The following is a 23684-nucleotide window of genomic DNA, read 5'->3' on the forward strand; positions in this document are numbered from 1 at the left end:
ATCAGTGTTTAATTCAATTTAAAATTGTTCACTGTTACTATTTAACAAAGGAGAGACTATCCAAAATATGTCCTAACATAGACAATTATTGCGATAGGTGTAAAACTGAAGTAGCCACTTTTTCACATATGTTCTGGTCATGTTCTTCATCAAAATCTTTTTGGAAATCTTTATTTTCTACAATTTCTAAAGCTCTGAAAATTAATTTACAACCTAATGTACAAACCTTTGATTTCTGTCTATACATGCAGTCCTCGCATGACCTTTATCCTCCTCCACCTCACTATCTGCTCTAACACTCTGGTTCCCCTCCCACTGCAAATCTTTTTTACCCCTCCCCCCGAGCAGCACTTGCAAATCTACCCGCAAGAATGTTGGTGTTTAGGGGCAAACCATCCCGTCGGAACAGGCCCCACCTTCCCGGGAACAAAGCCCAATTGTCCAGAAACATGAAGCCCTCCCTCCTGCACCATCTCCTTAGCCGCGTATTTAGCTGCACTCTCCGCACATTTATATTTACAGGGACTTTACTCCTGACGCCGGTCCCGGGGCCCGACCCGTTTACAGACCCGGAGCGGAACCGGAGCAGATTCTCAGCCACTGGTTTTCATCCCCGGTCGCGAAGAAAGGATAAAGTTTCCCCGTGAATTTATTCCCAGTGAAGGTGTGGAGATGGGACTTGGTCTCCGCGTTGTAAAATGAAACTGTCCCGGACTCGTAACTGAGATAAACTCCCACCCTCCCGGGGATAGGACCGGCAGCGGGACGGGACTCGAGGGAGGTGAGACAGAAAACGTCATAAACCCGATGTAACACGTCACCATCCCGCCCGATGACCCAGAATCCGGTCTCCGGTCTCACACTGAACCGTCCCTCCCTCTCCCCAGACTCTGCGGCGACTCCCAGATGCCAGCCCCCAATCCCCGTCACCGCCACCTCCCAGTAATGTCTCCCCGATGTGAATCCCTCCGATCCCAGCACACAAGGCCAGTGTGTGAATCGCTTCCCGGTGTCAGGGATATTCCTCCGGGTCCCGGTCCATCTCACACTCTTCCGATCCTCAGACACCTCGAGCAGCGGATACGCCGTTTCCACATCCAGGGTGACAGAGACTGGGGGGAGAAGCAGAGAATTAGAGAGTCCCCGGGGATCGGGGGGAGATTCGGGGAGCGCGGCCCCGGGGATCGGGGGGTGACTCGGGCGGCGCGGCCCCGGGGATCGGGGGGAGACTCGGGCGGCGCGGCCCCGGGGATCGGGGGGAGACTCGGGCGGCGCGGCCCCGGGGATCGGGGGGAGACTCGGGCGGCGCGGCCCCGGGGATCGGGGGGAGACTCGGGCAGCGCGGCCCCGGGGATCGGGGGGGAGACTCGGGCGGCGCGGCCCCGGGGATCGGGGGGAGACTCGGGCAGCGCGGCCCCGGGGATCGGGGGGAGACTCGGGCAGCGCGGCTTCGGGAATCGGGGTAGACTCGGGCAGCGCGGCCCCGGGGATCGGGGGGAGACTCGGGCAGCGCGTCCCCGGGGATCGGGGGGAGACTCGGGCGGCGCGGCCCCGGGGATCGGGGGGAGACTCGGGCAGCGCGGCCCCGGGGATCGGGGGGAGACTCGGGCAGCGTGGCCCCGGGGTTCGGGGAGAGACTCGGGCAGCGCGGCCCCGGGGATCGGGGGGAGACTCGGGCAGCGTGGCCCCGGGGTTCGGGGGGAGACTCGGGCAGCGCGGCCCCGGGGATCGGTGGGAGACTCGGGTAGCGCGGCCCCGGGGATCGGGGGGAGACTCGGGCAGCGCGTCCCCGGGGATCGGGGAGAGACTCCCCAAGGGTTTTCCGCTGGACGGAGAGTCGAGAGACCCCTGGCCCTTGACTCCTCAGACAGGGGAAACATCCTCCCTCACTCCTGCCTGTTAACCCCTGAAAGTATTTTGTGTTTCCATGAGATCTCCTCACATTCCTCGAAACTGGGAACAGAGGACATAGAACAGTACAGCACAGGAACAGGCCCGTCATACAATGTTCACATTCATTTGTGAGTGTGAAGTGGGGGAGTGTGATGGTTTGAGACAGTAAAGGAGGTGATAATGGGAACCAGTAGGGGAGAGATGAATGGCAGATTGGACCAGGAGGGGGAGTGGTGGAAAGCCTGTGGGTGAACTGTGTGTGTACACGTAATGAGAAGCTAGAGGGGACAAAAATGGCAGATGAGGATGACTTTGTCCCCTTTCACACAACCCCATCCCCCGCAGCCCCTCATTAGGACGGGGATGAATTTGCAGGGACCCTTAAGCAACACAGGTCCTGATGAAGTGTTTCAGTCTGATCCGTCGACTGTTTACTCTTTTCCATAGAAACTTCCCGGCCTGCTGTCCCCCCAACAATTTGTGTGTGTTACTTTAATTTTCAAATAGGTTACAGAAAGAAAAAAAAAACCCTTCCCCCTCCCCCCAACATCCCGATAAGAAACAAGAAGAAAAAATAAAGAAAGAAAGAAAGAATGCCTGGGTATCGGAAGATCTCCACATGCTGCATGGAGTTCATAATAGCTTTAAAATGTATATTTATTTATTTCCCCAGATAACCAATAATTTTATCTTCGGAGCACCTATATATTTAATCCTATTTTTTGTAAATAAGGGGGCCAAATTTTCAGAAATATTTCATATTGATCTCTTAAATTGTAAGTAATTTTTTTCAAGTGGAATGCAGCTAAGAATTTCATTCTTCCGACGATCTATACTTAAGTATGAATCCGATTTCCAAGTAACTGCAATAGCCTTTTTGGCTACTGCCAATGCAATTTTTATGAATTCTTTCTGATGTTTATTCAATTTGAATTTTGATTTTATCCCTTCAATATCGCCTAGTAAAAAAAAATATTGGATTGTGTGGAAGTTGTCTTCCAATAATTTGTTCCAGTAAAACTCTTAAAGTTGTCCAAAAAAGTTGAATTTTAGAACAAGACCAAGCAGAGTGTAAAAAATTACCAATTTCTTCATTACATCGAAAACATTGATCAGATAAATTTGAGTTTAATCTATTTATTTTTTGTGGTGTAATATATATTTGATGTAAAAAAGTTATATTTTACTAATCTTAGTCTAACATTTATTGTATTTGTCATACTGTCAAGTCATAATCTTGACCAACTTGTTTCATCAATTTTAATATTCAAATCAGTTTCCCATTTTTGTCTTGACTTATGAATTCCTTGTTTAATTGCCTATTTTTGAATCAAATTATACATACCAGAAATAACTTTTTAATTTTTTCCTTTATGAAATAAAGTTACTATTTCATTAGGTTTCAGCAATAACATTGTTTGACCCAGTTTACCTCTTAAATAAGTACTTAATTGGAAATAACAGAAAAGAGTGTTATTTGATATTTTATATTTATTCTTTAATTGGTCAAATGACATTAATATACCTTCTTCAAAACAGTCTCCTATATATCTAATCCCTTTGTGAAACCAGTTATATAAAAGTTGATTATCCATTGTAAAAGGGATAAGTTCATTTTGAATTAAAGGTCTCTTTGCTAATAAAGATTTCTTTATCTCATCATCAACATTTATCTTATTCCATAAATCAATCAAATGTTTTAGTATAGGAGATTCTGTCTTTCCCCGTATCCATTTAGATTCCCATTTATATATAAAATCTTCTGGTATATTTTCTCCTATTTTGTCTAATTCTATTCTAATCCATGCTGGTCTATCTTCATCAAGAAAAGATGCAATAAATCTAAGTTGATTTGCATTGTAATAATTCTTAAAATTTGGTAATTGTAACCCTCCTAGGTCAAATTTCCATGTCAATTTTTCCAACGATATTCTTGACATCTTTCCTTTCCAAAGGAATTTCCTCACACATTTATTTAACTCTTGAAAAAGTTTCTGTGATAATTGTATTGGTAATGTTTGGAAAAAATATTGTAATCTCGGGAATATATTCATTTTTACAGCATTGACTCTACCTATTAATGTTATTGGTAACATCATGCATTTATCAAGATCCTCTTGAATTTTTTTTTCAATAATGGCAAACAATTTAATTTAAATTCTTTATATCATTATCAACTCTTATACCTAAATATTTTATACCATTTATTGGCCATCTAAATAGTTATTAATCGACATTGACTATAATCTCCTTTAGTAACTGGTAGAATTTCACTTTTATACCAATTTATTTTGTACCCTGATATTTTCCCATATTCTTCCAATCTAGAAGATAATTTACGCAACGAATGTAATGGGTTAGTTAGATAAATCAGAACATCATCAGCAAATAAGCTAATCTTATATTCCTCCAGATTAACTCTGAAACCCATGATATCTGAGTCAGTTCTAATTAATTCAGCTAATGGTTCTATCGCCAACACAAGTAAAGCAGGTGATAATGGACAACCTTGTCTAGTTGACCTTGTTAACTGAAATTATGTTGAAATTTGGCCACTTCTCACCACTTTAGCTTTGGGGTTAGTATTTAAGGTTTTAATCCATTTTATAAAAGATACTCCTAATCCATATTTTTCCAATACCTTAGATAAAAAAATCCCGTTCCAATCTATCAAATGCTTTTTCTTCATCCAAAACAACTGCTACACTCATTTCTTCCCTCTTTTGTGCCAAATGAATTATGCCAAGTAACCGAGTTACATTATCTGCCGATTGTCTATTTTTAAAAAATCCTGTTTGGTCCATGTGTATTAATTTTGGTAAGTATTTAGATAATCTGTTAGACAAAATCTTTGCTATTATGTTATAATCCGTGTTCAATAAAGAAATAGGTCTATATGATGTTGGTTTGAAAAGATCTCTGTCTTTTTTTGGCAATACTATTAAAATAGCTGTCGAAAAAGATTCTGGAAGTTTATGCGTTCTTTCCGCTTGGTGTATTAGCTCCATAAAAGGAGGAATTAATAAATCTTTAAACTTTTTGTAAAATTCAGGCGGAAAACCATCTTCTCCTGGAGATTTATTACTCTGAAGTGATCCTAGAGCTTCTTCGACCTCTTTTAATGTAAAAGGCACATCTGATTGATACAATTCAGAATAAAAAAAATTTAAAGTTTATAAAGGTTTATAAATAATTTTATTTACACTTGTTCTAATTGCATTTATCGATTTGGAAGCCTGGTCTGTTTTTAACTGCCAAACAAGAATCTTGTGTGATCTTTCAGCTAGTTCATAATATCTCTGTTTAGTTCTCATAATTGTTTTTTTTTCTGTTTGGTATGTCTGGAGTGTATTATATTGTAGTTCTTATTACCAAGTTGTCTTTGTTTTTCTTCTGTCATATATCTTTGAGATTCTTTTTCTAATTTTGTAATCTCTTTTTCCAATTGATCTATTTCTACCATATATTCCTTCTTAATTTTAGAAGTATAACTTATTACCTGGCCTCTCAAATATGCCTTCATTGCTTCCCATAATATAAATTTATCATCAACTGAATGTCAGTTTGTATCTAAAAAAACTTGAATCTGTTTTTTCATGAAATCACAAAAATCTTGACGTTTTAATAATATTGAATTAAATCTCCATCTGTAAATCGATTTCTCCTTATCCATCGTTATCATTGTCATTATCAAGAGGGAATGATCTGACAATATTCGTGCTTTATATTCCATATTTTTCACCCTGTCTTGAATATTCGCTGATAGTAAGAAAAAATCTATCCTTGAATAAGTTTTATGTCTATTTGAATAAAATGAATAATCTCTTTCTCTTGGGTTAATTCTTCTCCATTTATCAATCAAATTTAAATCTTTCATCAATGATAAAGTTAATTTTGCTACTTTTGGTTTTGTAACTACCTTTGTTGACCTATCTAAAACTGGGTCGAGACAAAAGGTAAATTCTCCACCTATTAATATTTTATCGTGTGCGTCAGCCAAATTCAAAAAAGCCTCCTGTGTAAATTTTACATCATTTTCATTTGGTGCATAAATATTCATAAGAGTCCATAGTTCTGAAAAGATTTGACAATGTATAATTACATATCTTCCCGCAGAATCAATTAATACATTTTGTATTTTAATTGGTAAAGTTTTGTTGACCAAAATTGCAACTCCCCTCGCTTTTGAATTAAATGAAGCTGCTGTAACATTTCCGACCCAATCTCTCTTTAATTTCTGATGTTCTATCTCTGTTAAAGGTGTTTCTTGTATAAAAGCTAAATCTATTTTCATTTTCTTAATGTATGTTAAAATTCTTCTTCTTTTCACCGGTCCATTAAGCCCATTAACATTAATACTTTAAAAAATCAGTAAATTAGTCATTATTTTTAACGTCGTTACTCCAGTCTATAATAATACATAATGTTTCAACTCTCATAGTACCTTGGGGAATTATTTTAAAATTCTCCATGTTGCTATGTGTCTCCCCTCCGATCATCCAGGCAAAGAAAGAAAGATAAAAGAAATATAAAACCCCTGCTAATTTTGTGAATAAAAAAAACACAACATTACCCCCCTCCGTTGTGTGGGTCATGGCAAACGCCATGATTACACACATGAATCCCGTAGCGATCGATCCGAAGTTCTTCCAGCTCCCCCGTAACATGAAAAAAGTATATATAAGAAAAAATAATATCACTACTCTCGATTAATATTTCTCAAATTTTTACCTGTATCATATAATTAAAAGTATATTTAAATATTCTTCTGTCCTTAATGTCCATCAACTCACTTCAGTGTCCCTGTCTTCATCTGTAATCTGTTTCACTTTTAAATCTTCACTGTGACTAGCGAATTGTTGGGAGTTCTTGTGCAAACTCCTCTGCATCCCGATGATCAGTAAAAAATCTTCTTTTTCTGTCATCCAAAAAAAATATCAGTGTTGCTGGGTGGCGCAATATAAATTTCTAACCCTTTTCCCATAAAACATTTTTTGCTGGCTTAAATTTCTTCTTTCTCTTCAAAAGGTCATAACTTATATCAGGATAGAAAAGAACTGCTTTCCCTTCTATCATCAATGGCTTTTTCTTTCTGGCATATTGGGCAGCCGCCTTCAGGATCTTTTCTTTATCTGATATCTGAAGCATTTTATCAAGATTGGTCGTGGGTTTTGATCTTAAAGCTCTGTGGACCCTTTCGATTTCAATCAACTGGGTTCCCTCTTCCATTTCCAAATTTTCCGGGATCCATTTTTCAAAAAATTTTATTGGAACCTCTCCCTCTATCCCTTCTTTTAAGACCAACAATTTTAATTTTATTTCGTCTACTAAAATTTTCAAGCACGTCTATTTTTTCCAACAGTCGTTTTCTTTCTGATGTCCAGGCAAGAGTATTATCCTCCATTTTCTTCACTTTCTCAATAGTGTCTTCCGTTATTTCTTCCAGGTTTTTAACTTTCTTGTCCATTTTCTCCTGTTTTTTCACCATTTTATCAAAAATAGCCTTCATATTTTTAATATCTTCTTGTATTATTTTTAATTTTTTAAATTCTTTTAATTCATGCATTATTTGCACCAAAGAAGGAACTCTTATGTGTCCAGAATATCTTCCACCTCCAATCTCTTCCTGTTGTTCTTCTTTTACCTCCTCATCTTCATCTGTATGTTCCAGAGAATCCGAATCCACCGCGGGTTCATTGTCACTTCCGCTTCCAATGGTAGCTGGGATTTGTAGATCAAAATGCTCATGTTTACGCATGCCCTTTCCTGCGCGCACGCGCAGTTCCTGTTGTTCCTCTTGGAGACTATTGATGCTGCGGGCGATTTCTGTTCTGTATCGCCGGATTGAGATGCACTTGAGTCCGAGACCTCTTCATGGTGGCCGGCTCAACTTGTACTATCTTCAAAGTAATAGTTTTCTTCTTTGTCTGTTTAGGAGGCATATCTAAGGAAAATCCTGAGTAGTTTAGAGGTAGTTTTTAGGAAATATTTACTAACTTTTCTTCACTTAAACATTAATTTATTAGTTCTTTTTACGGGAGAGCTGGATATCCGCGTCTCGATCCCACGTCATCACGTTACACCCCCCCCCCCCCCAAACAATTTGTGTGTGTTACTCCCCTTTAAAGCTACAAAATTATTTGGCCTCCACAGCTGCCTGTGGCAGATTCACTATCCTGTGGATAAAGGAATTCCTCCTCATCTTTGTCCTAAATGGACATCCCTATAGTCGGAGGCTGTGCTTACCGTTCTCGACCCACCCACATCCTCCCCATATCAACTCTCTCCAGACAGGTGTCAGAGAGATCTGGCGAGACCCTTCATCAGGACCTGCGTAGCTTGGATTACCAGCATCTGCAGATTTTCTCCTGTTTGAATTTTAAAGCAGAAGTTAATAAGTAAACTTCTTGATTAGTCAGAGTCTCAAAAATTCTGGGGAGGAGGTGGGAGAATAGGGTTGAAAGGGATAATAAATCAGCCATTCTTCTAAACTCCGGTGAGTACAGGCCCAGAACCATCAAACACTCCTCATATGTTAACTCTTTCATTTCCGGAATTATTCTTGTGAATCTTCTGGACCCCCTCAAATGCCAGTACATGTTTTCCGATAGAAGGGACCAAAAACTGCTCACAATACTCCAAGTGTGGTCTGACCAATGCCTTATTAAAACCTCAGAATTACATCCTTGCTCTTGTACTCTAATCCTCTCGAACTGAAAGCAAACAGTGAGTTTTCCAATCTTACCACTGACACAAACTGCAAGTTAACCTTCAGGGAATCCTGCACAAGGACACCCATGTTGCTTTGCACCTCTGATTTTTGAATGTCGCCCTGTTTACAGAATTGTCTATGTCTTTATTCCTTCAAACAAAGTCGTACCTGCCTAAGTTTGTACCTGCCAAACTCTACCTGTGCTACAAGATCCTTATTGCGGATACTGGAGCATTCAAATAAGATCGTAAGACAAAGCAGCAGCAGCCGGCCATTCGGCCCTTCGAATCTGCTCCGCCATTTTATCATGAGCTAATCCATTATCCCATTTAGTGCCACTCCCCCACCTTCTCACCATGACCTTTGATGCCCTGGCTACTCAGATAGCGATCAATCTCTGCCTTAAATACACCCAATGACCTGACCTCCACTGCTGCAAGAAATTCACAGATTCACCACCCTCTGGCTAAAAAAAATTTCTTCACATCTCCGTTCTGAATGGTCGCCCTTCAATGCTTAAGTCATGCTCTCTCGTACTAGACTCCCCCATCATGGGAAACAACTTTGCCACATCTACTCTGTCCATGCCCTTTAACATTCGAAATGATTCTGTGAGGTTCCCCCTCATTCTTCTAAACTCCAAGGAGTACAGTCCAAGACGGTCAAATGTTCCTCATATGTTAACCCTCTCATTCCCGGAATCATTCTAGTGAATCTTCTCTGAACCCTCTCCACTGTCAGAACATCCTTTCTGAAATAAGGAGCCCAAAACTGCACACAGTATTCCAACTGAGGTCTTACCAGTGCCTTATAGAGCCTCAACATCACATCCCTTCTCATGACTGCCAACATTGCATTCGCCTTCTTCACCACCGACTCAACCTGGAGGTTAACCTTAAGCGTATCCTGCACGAGCACTCCCAAGTCCCGTTGCATTTCAGAACTTTGAATTCTCTCTCCATTTAAATAATAGTCTGCCCATTTATTTCTTCTACCAAAGTGCATGACCATACACTTTTCAACATTGTACTTCATTTGCCACTTCTTTGACCATTTTCCCAATCTATCCAAGTCTTTCTGCAGACTCTCTGTTTCCTCAGCACTACCGTCCATTCCACCTATCTTTGTATCATCAGCAAACTTAGACACAAAGCCATCTATTCCATAATCCAAATCGTTGATATACAATGTAAAAAGATGAGTCCCCCAACACCGACCCCTGTGGAACACCACTGGTAACTGGCAGACAACCAGAATGGGATCCTTTATTCCCACTCTCTCTTTCCTGCCAATCAGCCAACGCTCTATCCACATATGTAACTTTCCAGTAATTCCATAGGCTGTTATCTAATTTAGCAGCCTCATATGTGGCACCTTGTCAAAGGCCTTCTGAAAATCCAAATACACAACATCCACTGCATCTCCCTTGCCTAGCCTACTTGTAATTACCTCAAAAAATTTCAATGGGTTTGTCAGGCAGGAGTTTCCTTTCAGGAAACCAAGCTGAGTTTGGCCTATCTTGTCATATGCCTCCAGGTACTCCGTAACCTCATCCTTGACAATTGACTCCAGAAACTTCCCAACCATTTCTCAAGCTAACAGGTCTATAATTCACTTTTTGCTTCCTTGCCCCTTTCTTAAATATCAGAGTGGCATTTGCAATCTTCCACTCCTCCAGAACAATGCCAGAATCTATTGACATTTGAACGATCATTGCTAATGCCTCCGCGATCTCCACAGCTACTTCCATCAAAACACAAGGGTGCTTTCCATCTGGTCCTGGAGATTGATGTACCCTTAGACTATTCAGCTTCCAGAGTACTTTCTCTGTCGTAATTGTGACTGCGCACACTTCTCTTCCCTGACACCCTTGAGTGTCCGGTGTACTGCTGACATCTTCCTTAGTGAGGACTGATGCAAATACTCGTTCAGTTCCTCAGCCATCTGCTTATCTCCCATTACAATTTCTCCAGCATCATTTTCTATCTGTCCTGTATCCACTCTCACCCGTTTTTTATTTGTTATATACTTGAAAAAGCATTTAGAATCTTCTTTGATATTATTTGCTAGCTTCCTTTCATAGTTCATCTTTTCCCTCTTAATGGCCTTCTTAGTTTCCTTTTGTAAGCTTTTAAAACTTCCCAAACCTCTGTCTTCCCACTATTTTTTGCTTCCTTGAATGCCCTCTCGCTTTTACTTTGGCTTTGACTTCTCTTGTCAGCCACGGTTGCATCCTTTTTCCATTCGAAAATTTCTTCTTTTTTGGAATATATCTGTGTTGCACATTCCTCACTTCACGCATAAACTCCAGCCACTGCTGCTCTGCCGTCCTCCCGCTAGTGTCCCTTTCCAGTCAAATTTGGCCAGTTCCTCTCTCGTGCCACTGTAATTTCCTTTACTCCACTGAAATACCGACACATCGGATTTCGGCTTCTCTTTCTCAAATTTCACAGTGAACTCAATCATGTTACGATCACTGTCTCCTAACGGTTCCTTCACCTCAATCTCTCTAATCACCTCTGGGTCATTACACAATATCCAATCCAGTACCTCTGATCCCCTAGTGGGCTCAACAACAAGCTGTTCTGAAAAGTCATCTCGTAGACATTCTACAAATTCTCTGTCTTGAGATCCAGTGTTGACCTGATTTTCCCAATCCACTCGCATGTTAAAATCCCCCACAATTATCATAACACTGCCCTTCTGGCAAGCCTTTTCTATTTCCTGTTGTAATTTGTAGTACACATCACTGCAGCTGTTAGGAGGCCTGTAGATAACTGCCATCAGGGTCCTTTTACCCCTGCGATTTCTTAGCTCCACCCATAAAGATTCTGCACCTTCCGATCCTATGTCACCTCTTTCTAATGATTTAATATCATTTCTTACCAATAAAGCCACGCCACCCCCTCTGCCTACCTGCCTGTCCTTCTGATACACCGTGTATCCTTGGACGTTCAGCTCTCAGAGACATGCATCCTTTAGCCACGTCTCAGTGATGGCCACAAAATTATACCTGCCAATCTGTAGCTGTACGATAAGATCATCCACCTTATTCCTTATGCTGTGTGTATTTAAGTATAACACCTTAAGTCCAGTATTTGATACTTTTTGTTTTGATTGCACTGCAACTCATCCCAGTGGCTGCAAATTTGTTCCATCACCTGCCTGTCCTTCCTGACATTTTTACTGCTCACTATCTTAGATTTATTTCTGTTTCCCCCTCCTCCACTCTATCATTCCGGTTTACCATCCCCCTGCCAAATTAGTTTAAACCCTCCCTAACAGCTCTATTAAACATTCCCGCTACGATATTGATCCCCTTAGGGTTCAGGTGTAACCCGTCCTTTTCGAACAGGTAATACATCCCCCTGAAGAGATCCCAATGATCCAAGAATCTGAAGCTCTGCCCCCTGCACCAGTCTCTCAGCCACGCATTCATCTGCCTGATCCTACTATTCTTGCCCTCGCTAGCACATGGCACAGGTAGCAATCCTGAGATTATTACTCTGGAGGTCCTGCTTCTCAGCTTCATTCCTAACTCCTGGAAATCTTGCTTCAGGACCTCCTCCCTTTTCCTCTCTATGTCATTGGTACCAACATGTACCAAGACAGCTGGCTGCTCGCTCCCTTCAGAATATTCTGATCCCGATTCGAGACATCCCGTACCCTGGCACCTGGGAGGCAGCACACCATGCGGGTATCTCTACCAGGCTCACAGAATCTCCTGTCTGTTCCCCTGACTATGGAATCCCCTATGACTACCGCATTCCTCTTCTCCCTCCTGCACAACAGCGCCAGGCTCAGTGCCAGAGACCCGGTCACCTTGCCCGTCCCCTGTCAGGTCATCCCCCTCCACAGCATCCGAAACGATATACTTGTTGCTGCGGGGGGCAGCCACAGGGGTGCTCTCCACTATCCGGGCATTTCCCTTCCCTCTCCTGACAGTCTCCCAGTTTTCTGAGCCCTGTAGCCTAGGGATGACTACCTCCCTGTAGCTCCTGTCTATCACCTCTTCATTTTCTCTAATAAGCAGTAGGTCATCAAGCTGCAGCTCCAGATCCCTAACACGGTCTCCGAGGAGCTGAATCTCGGTTCACCTGGTGCAGATGTGGCTATCAGGGAGGCTGGAGGTCTCCCAGGATTCCCACATCTGACACCCTGAACAAAGCACTAACCCTGCAGACATGCTACCTAATTCTACAGGAATGGAGCAAAGAAAGATAGGTCTACTCACCCACTTACTTCGCCAAACACACGAACTTCTAAAACCGTTAGCAAATGTGCCCTGCTGTTCCCCCGTCCGACGGGCCGATTTGCCAAGGGGAGAAAAAGAGTCGGTGCCTCGCTCTCGTCTCTTCCCGTTACCGGCTAAGCCCGTTGAGCCAAAGCCCTACACTCTGCTGCCACCCACTCCGCTGCCCGCTGTATAGGGTGGTCATCTTTTTAAACTCTCTGCGCTGTCCTGCGCGCAGTCTCGCCATTCTTGTACGCAAAGTTTTTTACAGAACTGCCTTCCTTCAGAATTTAGCTCCCACACCTTTAGTCCTGTATTCATCAGCCTATTCCACACCGTCCAAATGTAATTCAGCAAAACCCTTGATGTCGATGATAGACCACACTTGGAGCATTGTCTGCATTTCCGGTTCCCGAATATGGGGAGGATGTCATTACACTGGACAGGAGGCTTCAGGAGGATGTTACCAGGACTGGGGGCTTGGGTTAAAAGCAGAGAGTGGATAAGCTTGGGCTATTCAGCTGTAGTGTAGGATGTTCAGGTATGATCCCTTGTCAAGGTAAATAATTAATTCGGAGCTTAAATAACGTTTCTTTTTCCAAGAAATGGGAGTACAGAACCAGAGGCCTCAGATTGCAAGTGAGACGGGAAATTTTTCTGACTGGTCTGTCGGGTAATAATCTCATAGAGAGGGAGGTTGGTAAGTGGAATTTGCCCTCAGACGCTGTAGAAACAGGTAAAAATAAACTATTTTAAAATAAATTTGGGCAGGTACACCGATGGGAAATGGTTAGAGGGATGGGGGGGGGGGGTGGTGCAAACACACACAAATGGACCATGCTCAAGAAGACATCTTAGTCTTGCAAATTGATGAAGTGGGCCGTGAGTTCAACATCCATCAAACCCTCCCAGATCATCCTCCTGAGGAATCTCACCCTGGAGTCTGTCTGTGAAGTGTTGATGTGACGTCACGTCAGAGGGCAGCTCAGTGCCACAGAACAGACAGACTAGGTAAGGACCGCAGATTTCAATCCTAAATGGGAATTTGTGCCTATTTCTGTGGACGTGTGTCACACTCTGATAGTGTATCGTGTGTGTGTGTGTGTGTGTGTGTGTGTGTGTGTGTGTGTGTGTGTGTGTGTGTGTGTGTGTGTGTGTGTGTGTGTGTGTGTGTGTGTGTGTGTGTGTGTGTGTGTGTACTCATTGTGGTAAATATCCGTGTGGTGTGTATACACATTGAAGGAGAGTGTGCACATTGAAGAATTTGCATGTCATAGTGTGTCATCACATGTCTCGTGTGTGTTGACAATATGTCACACGGGATTGAGTTGTTTAAATGAATAAATGACTATCTCTGAAGAGATTGGTTTCCAGGTTACTGAGGGAAATAACAACGTACATTGCTGAGGCTCTGACTACAATCTGCCAGTCCTTCCTGTGCATGTGTGTGAGGGAGCTTTGCCAGGCCGGTTATGCTGTGTGTGCTTCTCCCGAGATGCAATCTTGACCCATGTCAATGCTTGTTGGTGTGTCCGAACTCATTCTCACAATGCTTCAATGTAGTGGTCTGATCACCATAAGACATAGGAGCAGAATTAGGCCATTTGCCTATCGAGTCTGCTCCGCCATTCAATCATGGCTGATCTTTTTTTTCCCTCCTCAGCCCCTCTACCTGGTCTTCTCCCCGTAACCTTTGATGCTGTGTCCAATCTAGAACCTATCAAGCTCTGCATTAAATACACACAAGTTCCACAAATTCACTAGCTGTTGGCTCAAATTTCTCCGCATCTGTGAGTAGAGACACAGAGCTATCAAATCTTCCTCGTATGATAACCCTTTCATTCCCGGAATCATCCTTATGAAATGAATCCTTTGCAATGCCAGCACATCTTTTCTTAGATGAGGAGCCCAAAACCTTTGATACCGTTCAGTCTTGAATCTATCAAGCTCTGCCTGAAATACATCCAACAAGTTCTGCAAATTCACCAGCCGCTGCCTCAAATTTCTCCGCATGATTTAAATAGAACCCCTCTATCTTGAGGCTGTGCCCTCTTGTCCTAAACTCCACCACCATGGGAACCATCCTTTCCACATCTACTCTGTCTAGGACTTTCAACATTCGAAAGGTTTCAATGAGATCCCCCCTCATCTTTCTAAATTCCAGCGAGTACAGACTCAGAGCTATCAAACGTTCCTCGTATGAAAACCCTTTCGTTCCTGGAATCATCCTTATGAAATGAACCTTCTGTAATGCCAGCACATCATTTCTTAGATGAGGAGCCCAAGTTCACAGCACTCAAGGTGAGGCCTCACCAGTGCCTTATAAAGCCTCAGCATCACATCCCTGCCCTTGAATTGAATGCTATCTAAAGCCCTTGAACTGAATGCTAACATTGGATTTGCCTTCCTCACCACTGACTCTACCTGCAAGTTAACCTTTAGGGTGTTCTACAGAATGACTGCTAAGTCCATTTTCATCTCACCCTTTTAGGTTTTCTCCCCATTTGAAAAAAAAATCTGCACATTAATTCTACGACCAAAGTGCATGGCCATGCATTTTCCAACATTGTACATCACTTGCCACTTTCTTTCCCATTCTCCTCATTCAAGTCCTTGTCCAGCCTAACTGTTTCCTCAACACTACCGGCCCCTCCACCAATCTTTGTATCATCTGCAAACTTGGAAACAAAGCCATCTACTCTAGGACAAGAGGGTATGAATTCAGGATTGAAGGACGTCCTTTTAGAACTGAGATGCGGAAAAATTACTTTAGTCAGTGGGTGGAAAATCTGTGGAATTTTTTGCCACAAGTGGCTGTTGAGGCCAAGTCATATTTAAGGCAGCGATAGATAGGTTCTTGATTAGCCAGGGCATCAAAGGGTATGGGGTGAAAGCAGGGGAGTGGGGACGACTGGAAGAATTGGATCAGCCCATGACTGAATGGTGGAGCAGACTCGATGGGCCGAATGGCCTACTTCTACTCCAACATCTTATGGTCTATTCCATCAGCTAAATCTTGATATACAGCGTAAAATGAAGGTGTCCTAACACTGACCCCTGTGGAACACGAGTCACAGCAGCCAACCAGAAAAGGATCCCTTTACTCTAATTCGCAGTTTCCTACCAATCAGCCAATGTTCTAACTATGCCTCTAACTTTTCTGTAATACCATGGCCTCTTAACTTGGTTACCACCTTCATGTGTGGCACCTTGTCAAAGGCCTTCTGAGATTCCAAATATACAACATCCACTGCATCCCTTTAATCTATCCTGCTTGTTATCTCCTCAAAGAATCCCAACTGATTTGTCTGGCAGGATATTCCCTTAATGAATATTTGGTTCATCTGCCGTCTCTTTATCCCGCGTTATTATATATCCGGCTTCATTTTCTGGCGGTCCTATATCCACATTCATCTCTGTTTTATTTTTTTACAAAACTTGAAACGCAATTTGATAGTGTTTGTTAACTTGTTTTACAAAGACAGGTGTGTAAAAAGGGCCCAAAGGATCTTTGGAGAGCAGAGTCACCCCAACCACAACCTGTACCAGTTGCTACCATCCGGGATACAGTACTGCAGCATAAAAGCCAGAACCAACAGGCTCCGGGACAGCTTCTTCAACCAGGCCATCAGACTGATTAACTCGTGTGGACATAACTGTATTTCTATGTTATATTGACCAGCCTGTTGTACATATAATTCATCATAAATTACTATAAATAGCACATTGCACATTTAGATGGAGACATAACGTAAAGATATTTAATCCTCATGTATATGAAGGATGTAAGTAATAAAGTCAATTCAATTCAAATCGATTTCTTGTTTATTTTTCCCCTCCCAATCATTCTTTTAATTCCTCTCTGTAGATATTTAAAAGCTTCCCAATCCTCTGTCTTCCTACTAATTTTTTGCTTAGTTGTATGCCTTTGCCTTTACATGAACTTGACTTCCCTTGTCAGCCACGGTTTTACTATTTTGCCATTTGATTATTTTTTTTTTGGAATACCTCTCTCATTCTCCCAGAAACTGACACCATTTCTGCTCTGCTCTCATCCCTACCAGGATCTCCTTCCAACTTGCTTTTGCCAACTCCTTTCTCAGATCACCGTAATTTCTTTTACTCCTCTGAAATACTACAATGTCAGACTTTACTTTCTCCTTATCAAATTTCAAGTTGAACTCAGTCCTGTTGTGAGCACTGCTTCCTAAGGTTTCTTTTAACTACTCACCTCTGGTTCAATACATAACAGCCAATCCAGTAGAGCTGTTCCCCGAGTAGGCTCAACCACAAACTGCTCTAGAAAGCCATCACATTGCATTCAACAAACTCACTCTCTTGAGATCCTTTACCAACCTGATTTTCCCAATTGACCTGCATGTTGAAATCTCCCATGATTATCATAACATTGTCCTTTTCATCAGCCTTTTCTATTTCTAGTTGTAATCTGTGGGCCTCAACCCACTGACTGTTGTGAGGCCTGTATATGACTGGTGTCAGTGTCATTTTTACTTTTGCAGTTCCTTACCTCAACCCACAAGGATTCAACATCTTCCAATCCTATGTCACATCTAGCTGCTGAGTTACAAGCAGAGCCACACCACCCCATCAGCCTTCCTTCCTTCCTCCGATACATTATGTAACCTTGAACATTCAGCTCCCAACTACAACCATCCTTCAGCCACGATTCCGTGATGGCCACAACATCATACCTGACAATCGGTAATAGTGCAACAAGATCATCCACCTTATTTCTCATACTCCATGCATTGAGATATAACACTTTGTGTACTGTATCTGCTACCCTTTTTAATTCTGCATCCCTAATGCACTGATACTCACCCTGCTGGCTGTAATTTTCTCCTCGCATCTGTCCGCCCTATCTGACAGTCTGACTGCACGCAATCTTTGCATTTTTACCATCAGTCCTCTCCCTTCACTCCAGTTCCAACCCCCCCCCCCCTCCAAATTAGTTTAAACCTTCCCCAACAGCTCCATCTAACCTCTCTGTGAGAATATTGTCTCCCTCAGATCCAGATGCAGCCCATCCCTTTTGAGCAGGTCTTTCCTCCTCCGGAAGAGACCCCGTTTATCCAAGAACCTGAATCCCTGCCCCCAGCACCATCTTCTCAGCCATGCTCTATCTGCCAAATTATCCTGTTTCTACCCTCACCAGCACGTGGCACAGGCAGCAATCCAGAAATTACAACCCTGGGGGTGCTGCTTCTGAGCTTTCTACCAAGCTCTCCCAATTCTATTTTCAGGACCTCTTTGCTTTTACTTCCAATGTCATTGTCCCCAAATTTACCAAGTTATCTGGCTCTTTTCCCTCCCTCTCTAAAATGCTACAGACACGATCTGAGATGTCCCTGACCCTGGCACCTGGGAAGCAACATAGCATTCAAATGTTCCCTTCACATCCATAGATTCTCCTGTCTGTTTCCCGAAAGATTGAGTCCCCTATCACTACTGCTCCCCTCTTCTCCCTCTGACAACAGTGAGAGTTGCCGATCCAGAAGGGGGAAGACCTGTGTCAGTCAGACACTGGACTCACAGGGCACAAAGGACTTATGTATTTTCCTGGCAATCCCGGTCACAACACTGATACCTGCTTTTATTCCCTGCAATACCGTGAAATCTGTATTAATTTCCCAACTCCTGTGGTAGGATTTATGACCCTGTGCTGGTGTGTCCAGGGATCTGACATCTCCAGCTAACCATGTGACAGTGATGCCTCCCCGTCGATGCCATTGATGTGGAATAAACTTCATTTTCCCTTCAGCCTATTGTTACAGCCAGTCTGTACATCAAATTATAACTTAAACAAGGAAAAAATGAATCTTTGTAAGTTTTACCTCGCTTAATAGCATCAAGTTTTTCTCTCAGCACTGTGTTCAACAAATAGGGGTGATCGAATTTTTCAACCGGTAGGGCTTCCTCTGTCACCGACAATTCCTGGACATGGTCACTGATTCTGTAAATATTAAACTGCTGGTGATGAACTGGAATTTTGAACTATTTTACAAATCCATACAGGGTTTCAGTAAAGAGCATGTCCTACCTCCTGTTCCGACGAGCTTCTTCCTGAAATAAATAAAATCACCAATCTGATTAGACTTGGACTTACTGTCCACAGCCTGAATTTCATCAAAATCATCACAAGGTGTTGAAAATTCCCACTCCCACAGTCACAAACACAAACCAGCAATACAGAACCACAGGGACAATTACTAATCTCAAAATTAGACCAATACTGAGAGGATGAAACTTACAGGAAAGACAGGACAGGCTGTGCATTTTCATCTAAATAAGGCATCAGAATGATAAAATGGAACAATTTAAGATTAGTGATGAATTTGATTGTGTGCTGTTGGAAAATGTACCTCGATTTATGGCGAACACTAGAGGACACAGGTGCTTGGAAGTAGTACAGAGGAGATGTAAGGAGTAAGTTTTTTAGAATGGGTGGAATGAGCTGAAGGTGGAGGCGGATCTGATAGGGTCTTTCAAGAGACTCCCACACAGGTACATGGAGCTTAGAAAAATAGAGAGCTATGTTCTATAGGTCAGTTGTTGAGAGCGCCCTCTTCTTTGTAGTGGCGTGTTGGGGAGGAAGCCTTAAGAAGAAGGACGCCTCACGTCTTAATAAGCTGGTAAGGAAGGCGGGCTCTGTCGTGGGCAAAGTACTGGAGAGTTTAACATCGGTAGCTGAGCGAAGGGCGCTGAGTAGGCTACGGTCAATTATGGAAAACCCTGAACATCCTCTACATAGCACCATCCAGAGACAGAGAAGCAGATTCAGCGACAGGTTACTGTCGATGCAATGCTCCTCAGACAGGATGAAGAGGTCAATACTCCCCAATGCCATTAGGCTTTACAATTCAACTGCCAGGACTTAAGAACTTTTTTTTTAAAGCTATTATTAATGCTTTTTGAGTTAGTGATTTAGATGCATATCATATTATTACTGAGTTAAGTATTGTATGTAATGAGTTTTTGCTACAACAAGTGTATGGGCCATTGGAGAAAAATGTTGAATTTCCCCATGGGGATGAATAAAGTATCTATCTATCTATCTATCTATCTATCTATCTATCTATCTATCTATCTATCTATCTATCTATCTATCTATCTATCCATCTATGTCTAACTCGAGGTAATTTCTAAAGTGAGTAGATGTTCGACACAGCATTGTGAGCCAAAGAGACTGTATTGTGCTGTAGGTTTTCTTTGTTTCTATGTTTCTATTTATGGGGAGACCTTCAGTCAAAGATAAAATGCCAGGTGGTTTTTAATAAATCCCACAAGAAATTTAGTGAGGAGGATGTGGAACTCAGTGCCACAGGAGTGGTTGAAGTGGAACATCAGAATTGAATGCAATGGGGAGGCTGGATAAACACATGAGGGGCCAGGGAGTTCGGGGCACTGTTGCTGGTTGTGGTGAGAAGGTGTCAGGAGGATTGTGCAGAAGGGAAATTGATAGAAGATAGACCGAATGGTCTGCTCATGACGGAGAATGGGACACAATCCCATGTAAAACTTATCCGAAAAAGTAGAGACAGTGAAAGTTTCTGTAATCTGATGGAAGCCAGATATGGAGGATAAGTCTGATGTGTGGGTCACATTCTTTATTCTCCCTGATTGACAGAGAGACCCTGAGACCCTCACACCCACCGCACCAGACACACTAACAGTCTGTGACTGGAACTGGGTGTTAATGAGAGTATTAAAGGATATTTAATGCGGTAATTAAGGACACAATCAGCAGCTCTGTGTTATGATCAGAGTAAATCTTTTCAGAAAAGATTACATTCTGTCCTGGGATGTACAGAAGCTGTGGAAGTCCAGTTTGGGGACAACATCAACTCTGAATAGATGCATCAATTGTCTGGTGAGAAACAGTTTACTGCCATTTGTAAATGCTGTGTGTAGGAGCAACACGTCTGTTTTCTGTCTGCATATCTTTTGTTGACCGATTAATTGCAGTTTAATTTACGATTAATTAAGCTGAAATTTCATCGCTTAAATATTGTATGTTGCTGATAAAGGATCGAATATCAATGTCCGATATTTAGAATGTCATTAGCGGAGTGATTGGAGGTTTGTCATGCAAGGAGAACAATCTGTGTGAGGTCACCAGCAGCGGCAATTGATTTGGTAGAATGGGCCACTGTGCTGTGTTTAATTCAAATATACCACTGTTCATTTAGTTCAATTTGAAAGAAATAAATTGAAATGTAATCCTTCACCTTGAGAAACATCACACTGTCTTTTTGATCCATCTGTTCCTTTAACTTAGTGATTTCCTCTTGAATAATCCTTATATTCTCTTGAATCTTAAGAAGATTTTTCTCCATTGGGTTGAGAATCCTCTTCTCTTCTTCCCTGAGATCCCTGAGTAAGCTTTGCTCTTTCTCAGTGATAATCTGGCGCAGTTCAGCAAACTGGGATGTGATGTGGGTCTGAACGCTGTGTGACTGTTCCTGTCGAATGAAAGTTGAAGATTAGTTTACTGCATTGCTGTGTTGTATTTCCTTATGACATAAAAGTGACCGTTCGGTCCATTGGGGTCCATACTACTTCTGAGACATTCCCGTCAACCCCTTTCCCTCACATTTTCCTGAAAATTATTCTCTCTCAGTGACCCATTAACTCCCAGCTGATTCACATCACTCTCCCCCATCTTCACAGGGTTAATTGTAATTAACCATTCATCCAGCATGTCCTGAGGATGTGTCTGAAACTGTCATGGTCACAGGGAGAGCATGCAAACTCCACACAGACAGCAGCAGAGGTCAGGATCGAACCCAGGTCACTGGAGCTGCGATACTCGGCTATTCTGCATTAAATGGAGCAAAACTCGACAGTAATATCAGAAATTCCGCTCAGGAAGCCTCACCCGAACTCCGGAAATCTTCTCTTTCTGTTGCTGCTCCTTTTCCTGGAAGTCTGATTTCTTTTTTGTGAGAGAGTCTAAGGAAGATTTTAGCTGATCCTGGAAGTCAGAGAGCGAAGGAAATAGAAACAACGATGCATCAAAAGAAACAGGTGATCAAACCCGATTATCACACAAAATGCCGGAGGAACTCAGTGAGTCAGGCAGCATCTATTCAGGGGAAATAAACAGTCGGTGTTTCGGGATGAGACCCTTCATTAGGACTGGGAAGGAATGGGACAGAAGCCAGAATAAAAAGGTTGGGGATGAGAACCAGCTGACAGGTGACGGGTGAGACAACATGAGGGGGAACGTGGGGGAGGGTGATGAAGTGAGAAGCTGGGAGCGGACAGGTGGAAGAGGTAAAGGGCTGGAGAAGAAGGAATCTAATACGAGAGGACAATCGACCATGGAAGAAACGGGAGGAACTGGGCTGTTTGCGGCCCTGAATGGTGACGAGGGAGGAGGTTAGGAATCAGGTGTAGCACTTGTCCCGCTTGCAGGTGTCGGTGCCAGGAGGGAGATCAGTAGGGAGGAGCGAGTGGATCAGGGCGATACAGGACGTAGAGCGCGATCCGTATGGAGAGCGGAGAGTTGCAGGGTGCGGAGGTGGGCTGTGGGACGGATAAGATGCTGGAATCCCGTTGAAGATGGCGGAAGTTGCAGAGAGTGATGTGTTGGTTATAGAGGCTCGTGTACGTAGAACAAAGGAGATGTGTTAAGTATTAAACTAACGTTCGTTTTACCTTGTAGATTTTAGCAGCTTCTTTAATCAGCATGAAGCGGTGCTCTCGGTGTTCCTGCGCAGCTGCACAGATCAGACAGATCATTGTCTTGTCCGTTTCACAAAACAGTTTCAGTTCTTCCTCATGTTCCTCGCAGTGAAGTTTACTTTCCTTCCCTTTCGGATTCAGGTTTAGATTTCGAAATTTTTCAGCCAGATTTGCTAAGGCCCGACTGGCCCTGAGGGTGCGGTCAGCAAACACCTCTCTACATTCCGGGCAGGAGTTTCGCTCCTCCCTTTCCCAATACCGTGTGATACAAGAGCGACAGAAGTTGTGTCCGCACTCCAGTGACACCGGATCGGTGAAGAAATCCAGGCAGATAGGACAAATTACCTCCTCGCTCAAACTCTCGGCCTGTCCTTTCGAAGCCATGTTAACTCCCAGCACTTCCTGATTCAGAATGCTTTCACTTTCGGGGAGCTGCTGATCCCCTGCAGTACCGCGATTGTCCACTACACGCGCTGCAGACTCAGGAAGTGAACAGGGTTTTGCTGGATGTGTTCAGTGGAATTTCTGGCCATTTCTATGTTTAGTGTGGGATTAAAAACACATTAAGTAGGCAACAGATAAGAAAACGCGGCCATGGACTGTCTAAGCCCGGCTACGAGCGGAGGAGGGTTGGCCGTATGGCCAGCAACCCCATCTCTTAAAAACCCAGTGTGACAAAAACGTCAGCTGAATCTCCAAAGGCCTCATCCCTGCGGTCGGAAGTACCTTCCCCTGGAAGACGATTGAAGTCCTGCGCTGAAAGGAGAAGCCATGTGCCCCCCTGGGGTGGTTCACTACTACAATAACTGTGAGGCTTCCTCAGCCAACCCGGTCACTCCCTGTCCAGTGTAGAGAATTCCTATAGTTCCAATGGTGTCCCTGTAGTCTGGAATGTGTCAGTCGGCAGCATTCCTGTACGACAGGGGTTCCCAAACATTTTTATGCCAAAGACCAATACCAGTAACCGTGGAACCCAAGTTGGGAACCCCTGCTCTCCGGAAATCTCGACGTGATGGCAGGCCGACAAGTTTCCAGCGTCTTTCCCCGAGTTGATGATCTTCCAGCAGCACTCGCCGTCCGTTTTCCTGCGCGTCCTGGGAACAGCCTGAGGATCAGTGAGCCTTATCTCACGCAGCT

The 23684-nt window shown here is 43.1% G+C and overlaps 1 protein-coding gene across 1 annotated transcript; it reads right to left on the reverse strand.

The window, feature by feature from the left end:
- Positions 1-22695, reverse strand: LOC140720180 (zinc-binding protein A33-like). Its single transcript, XM_073035059.1, has 6 exons — positions 22521-22695; positions 21739-21834; positions 21089-21322; positions 18901-18923; positions 18695-18813; positions 1-1112 (listed from the first exon to the last, which is right to left on the reverse strand). The coding sequence occupies exons 1-6, from the start codon at positions 22602-22604 to the stop codon at positions 562-564; spliced, it is 1107 nt and encodes a 368-aa protein (XP_072891160.1). The 5' UTR covers positions 22605-22695; the 3' UTR covers positions 1-561.
- Between the last annotated feature and the right edge of the window lie 989 nt (positions 22696-23684).

Source organism: Hemitrygon akajei, unplaced genomic scaffold (assembly GCF_048418815.1).
Source record: "Hemitrygon akajei unplaced genomic scaffold, sHemAka1.3 Scf000037, whole genome shotgun sequence".
Lineage (NCBI taxonomy): Eukaryota > Metazoa > Chordata > Chondrichthyes > Myliobatiformes > Dasyatidae > Hemitrygon > Hemitrygon akajei.

Bases quoted from the DNA above. Each gene is read 5' to 3' on its own strand.
- LOC140720180 (XM_073035059.1), bottom strand. From the start codon at position 22,604: ATGATCTGTCTGATCTGTGCAGCTGCGCAGGAACACCGAGAGCACCGC. The intron at 18,924-21,088 runs GTGAAGGATTAC...TATTTATTTCAG, and splicing joins ACAGTGTGATGTTTCTCAAG to GAAGAAGCTCGTCGGAACAG. The intron at 18,814-18,900 runs GTAGGACATGCT...TAATATTTACAG, and splicing joins GAAGCTCGTCGGAACAGGAG to AATCAGTGACCATGTCCAGG.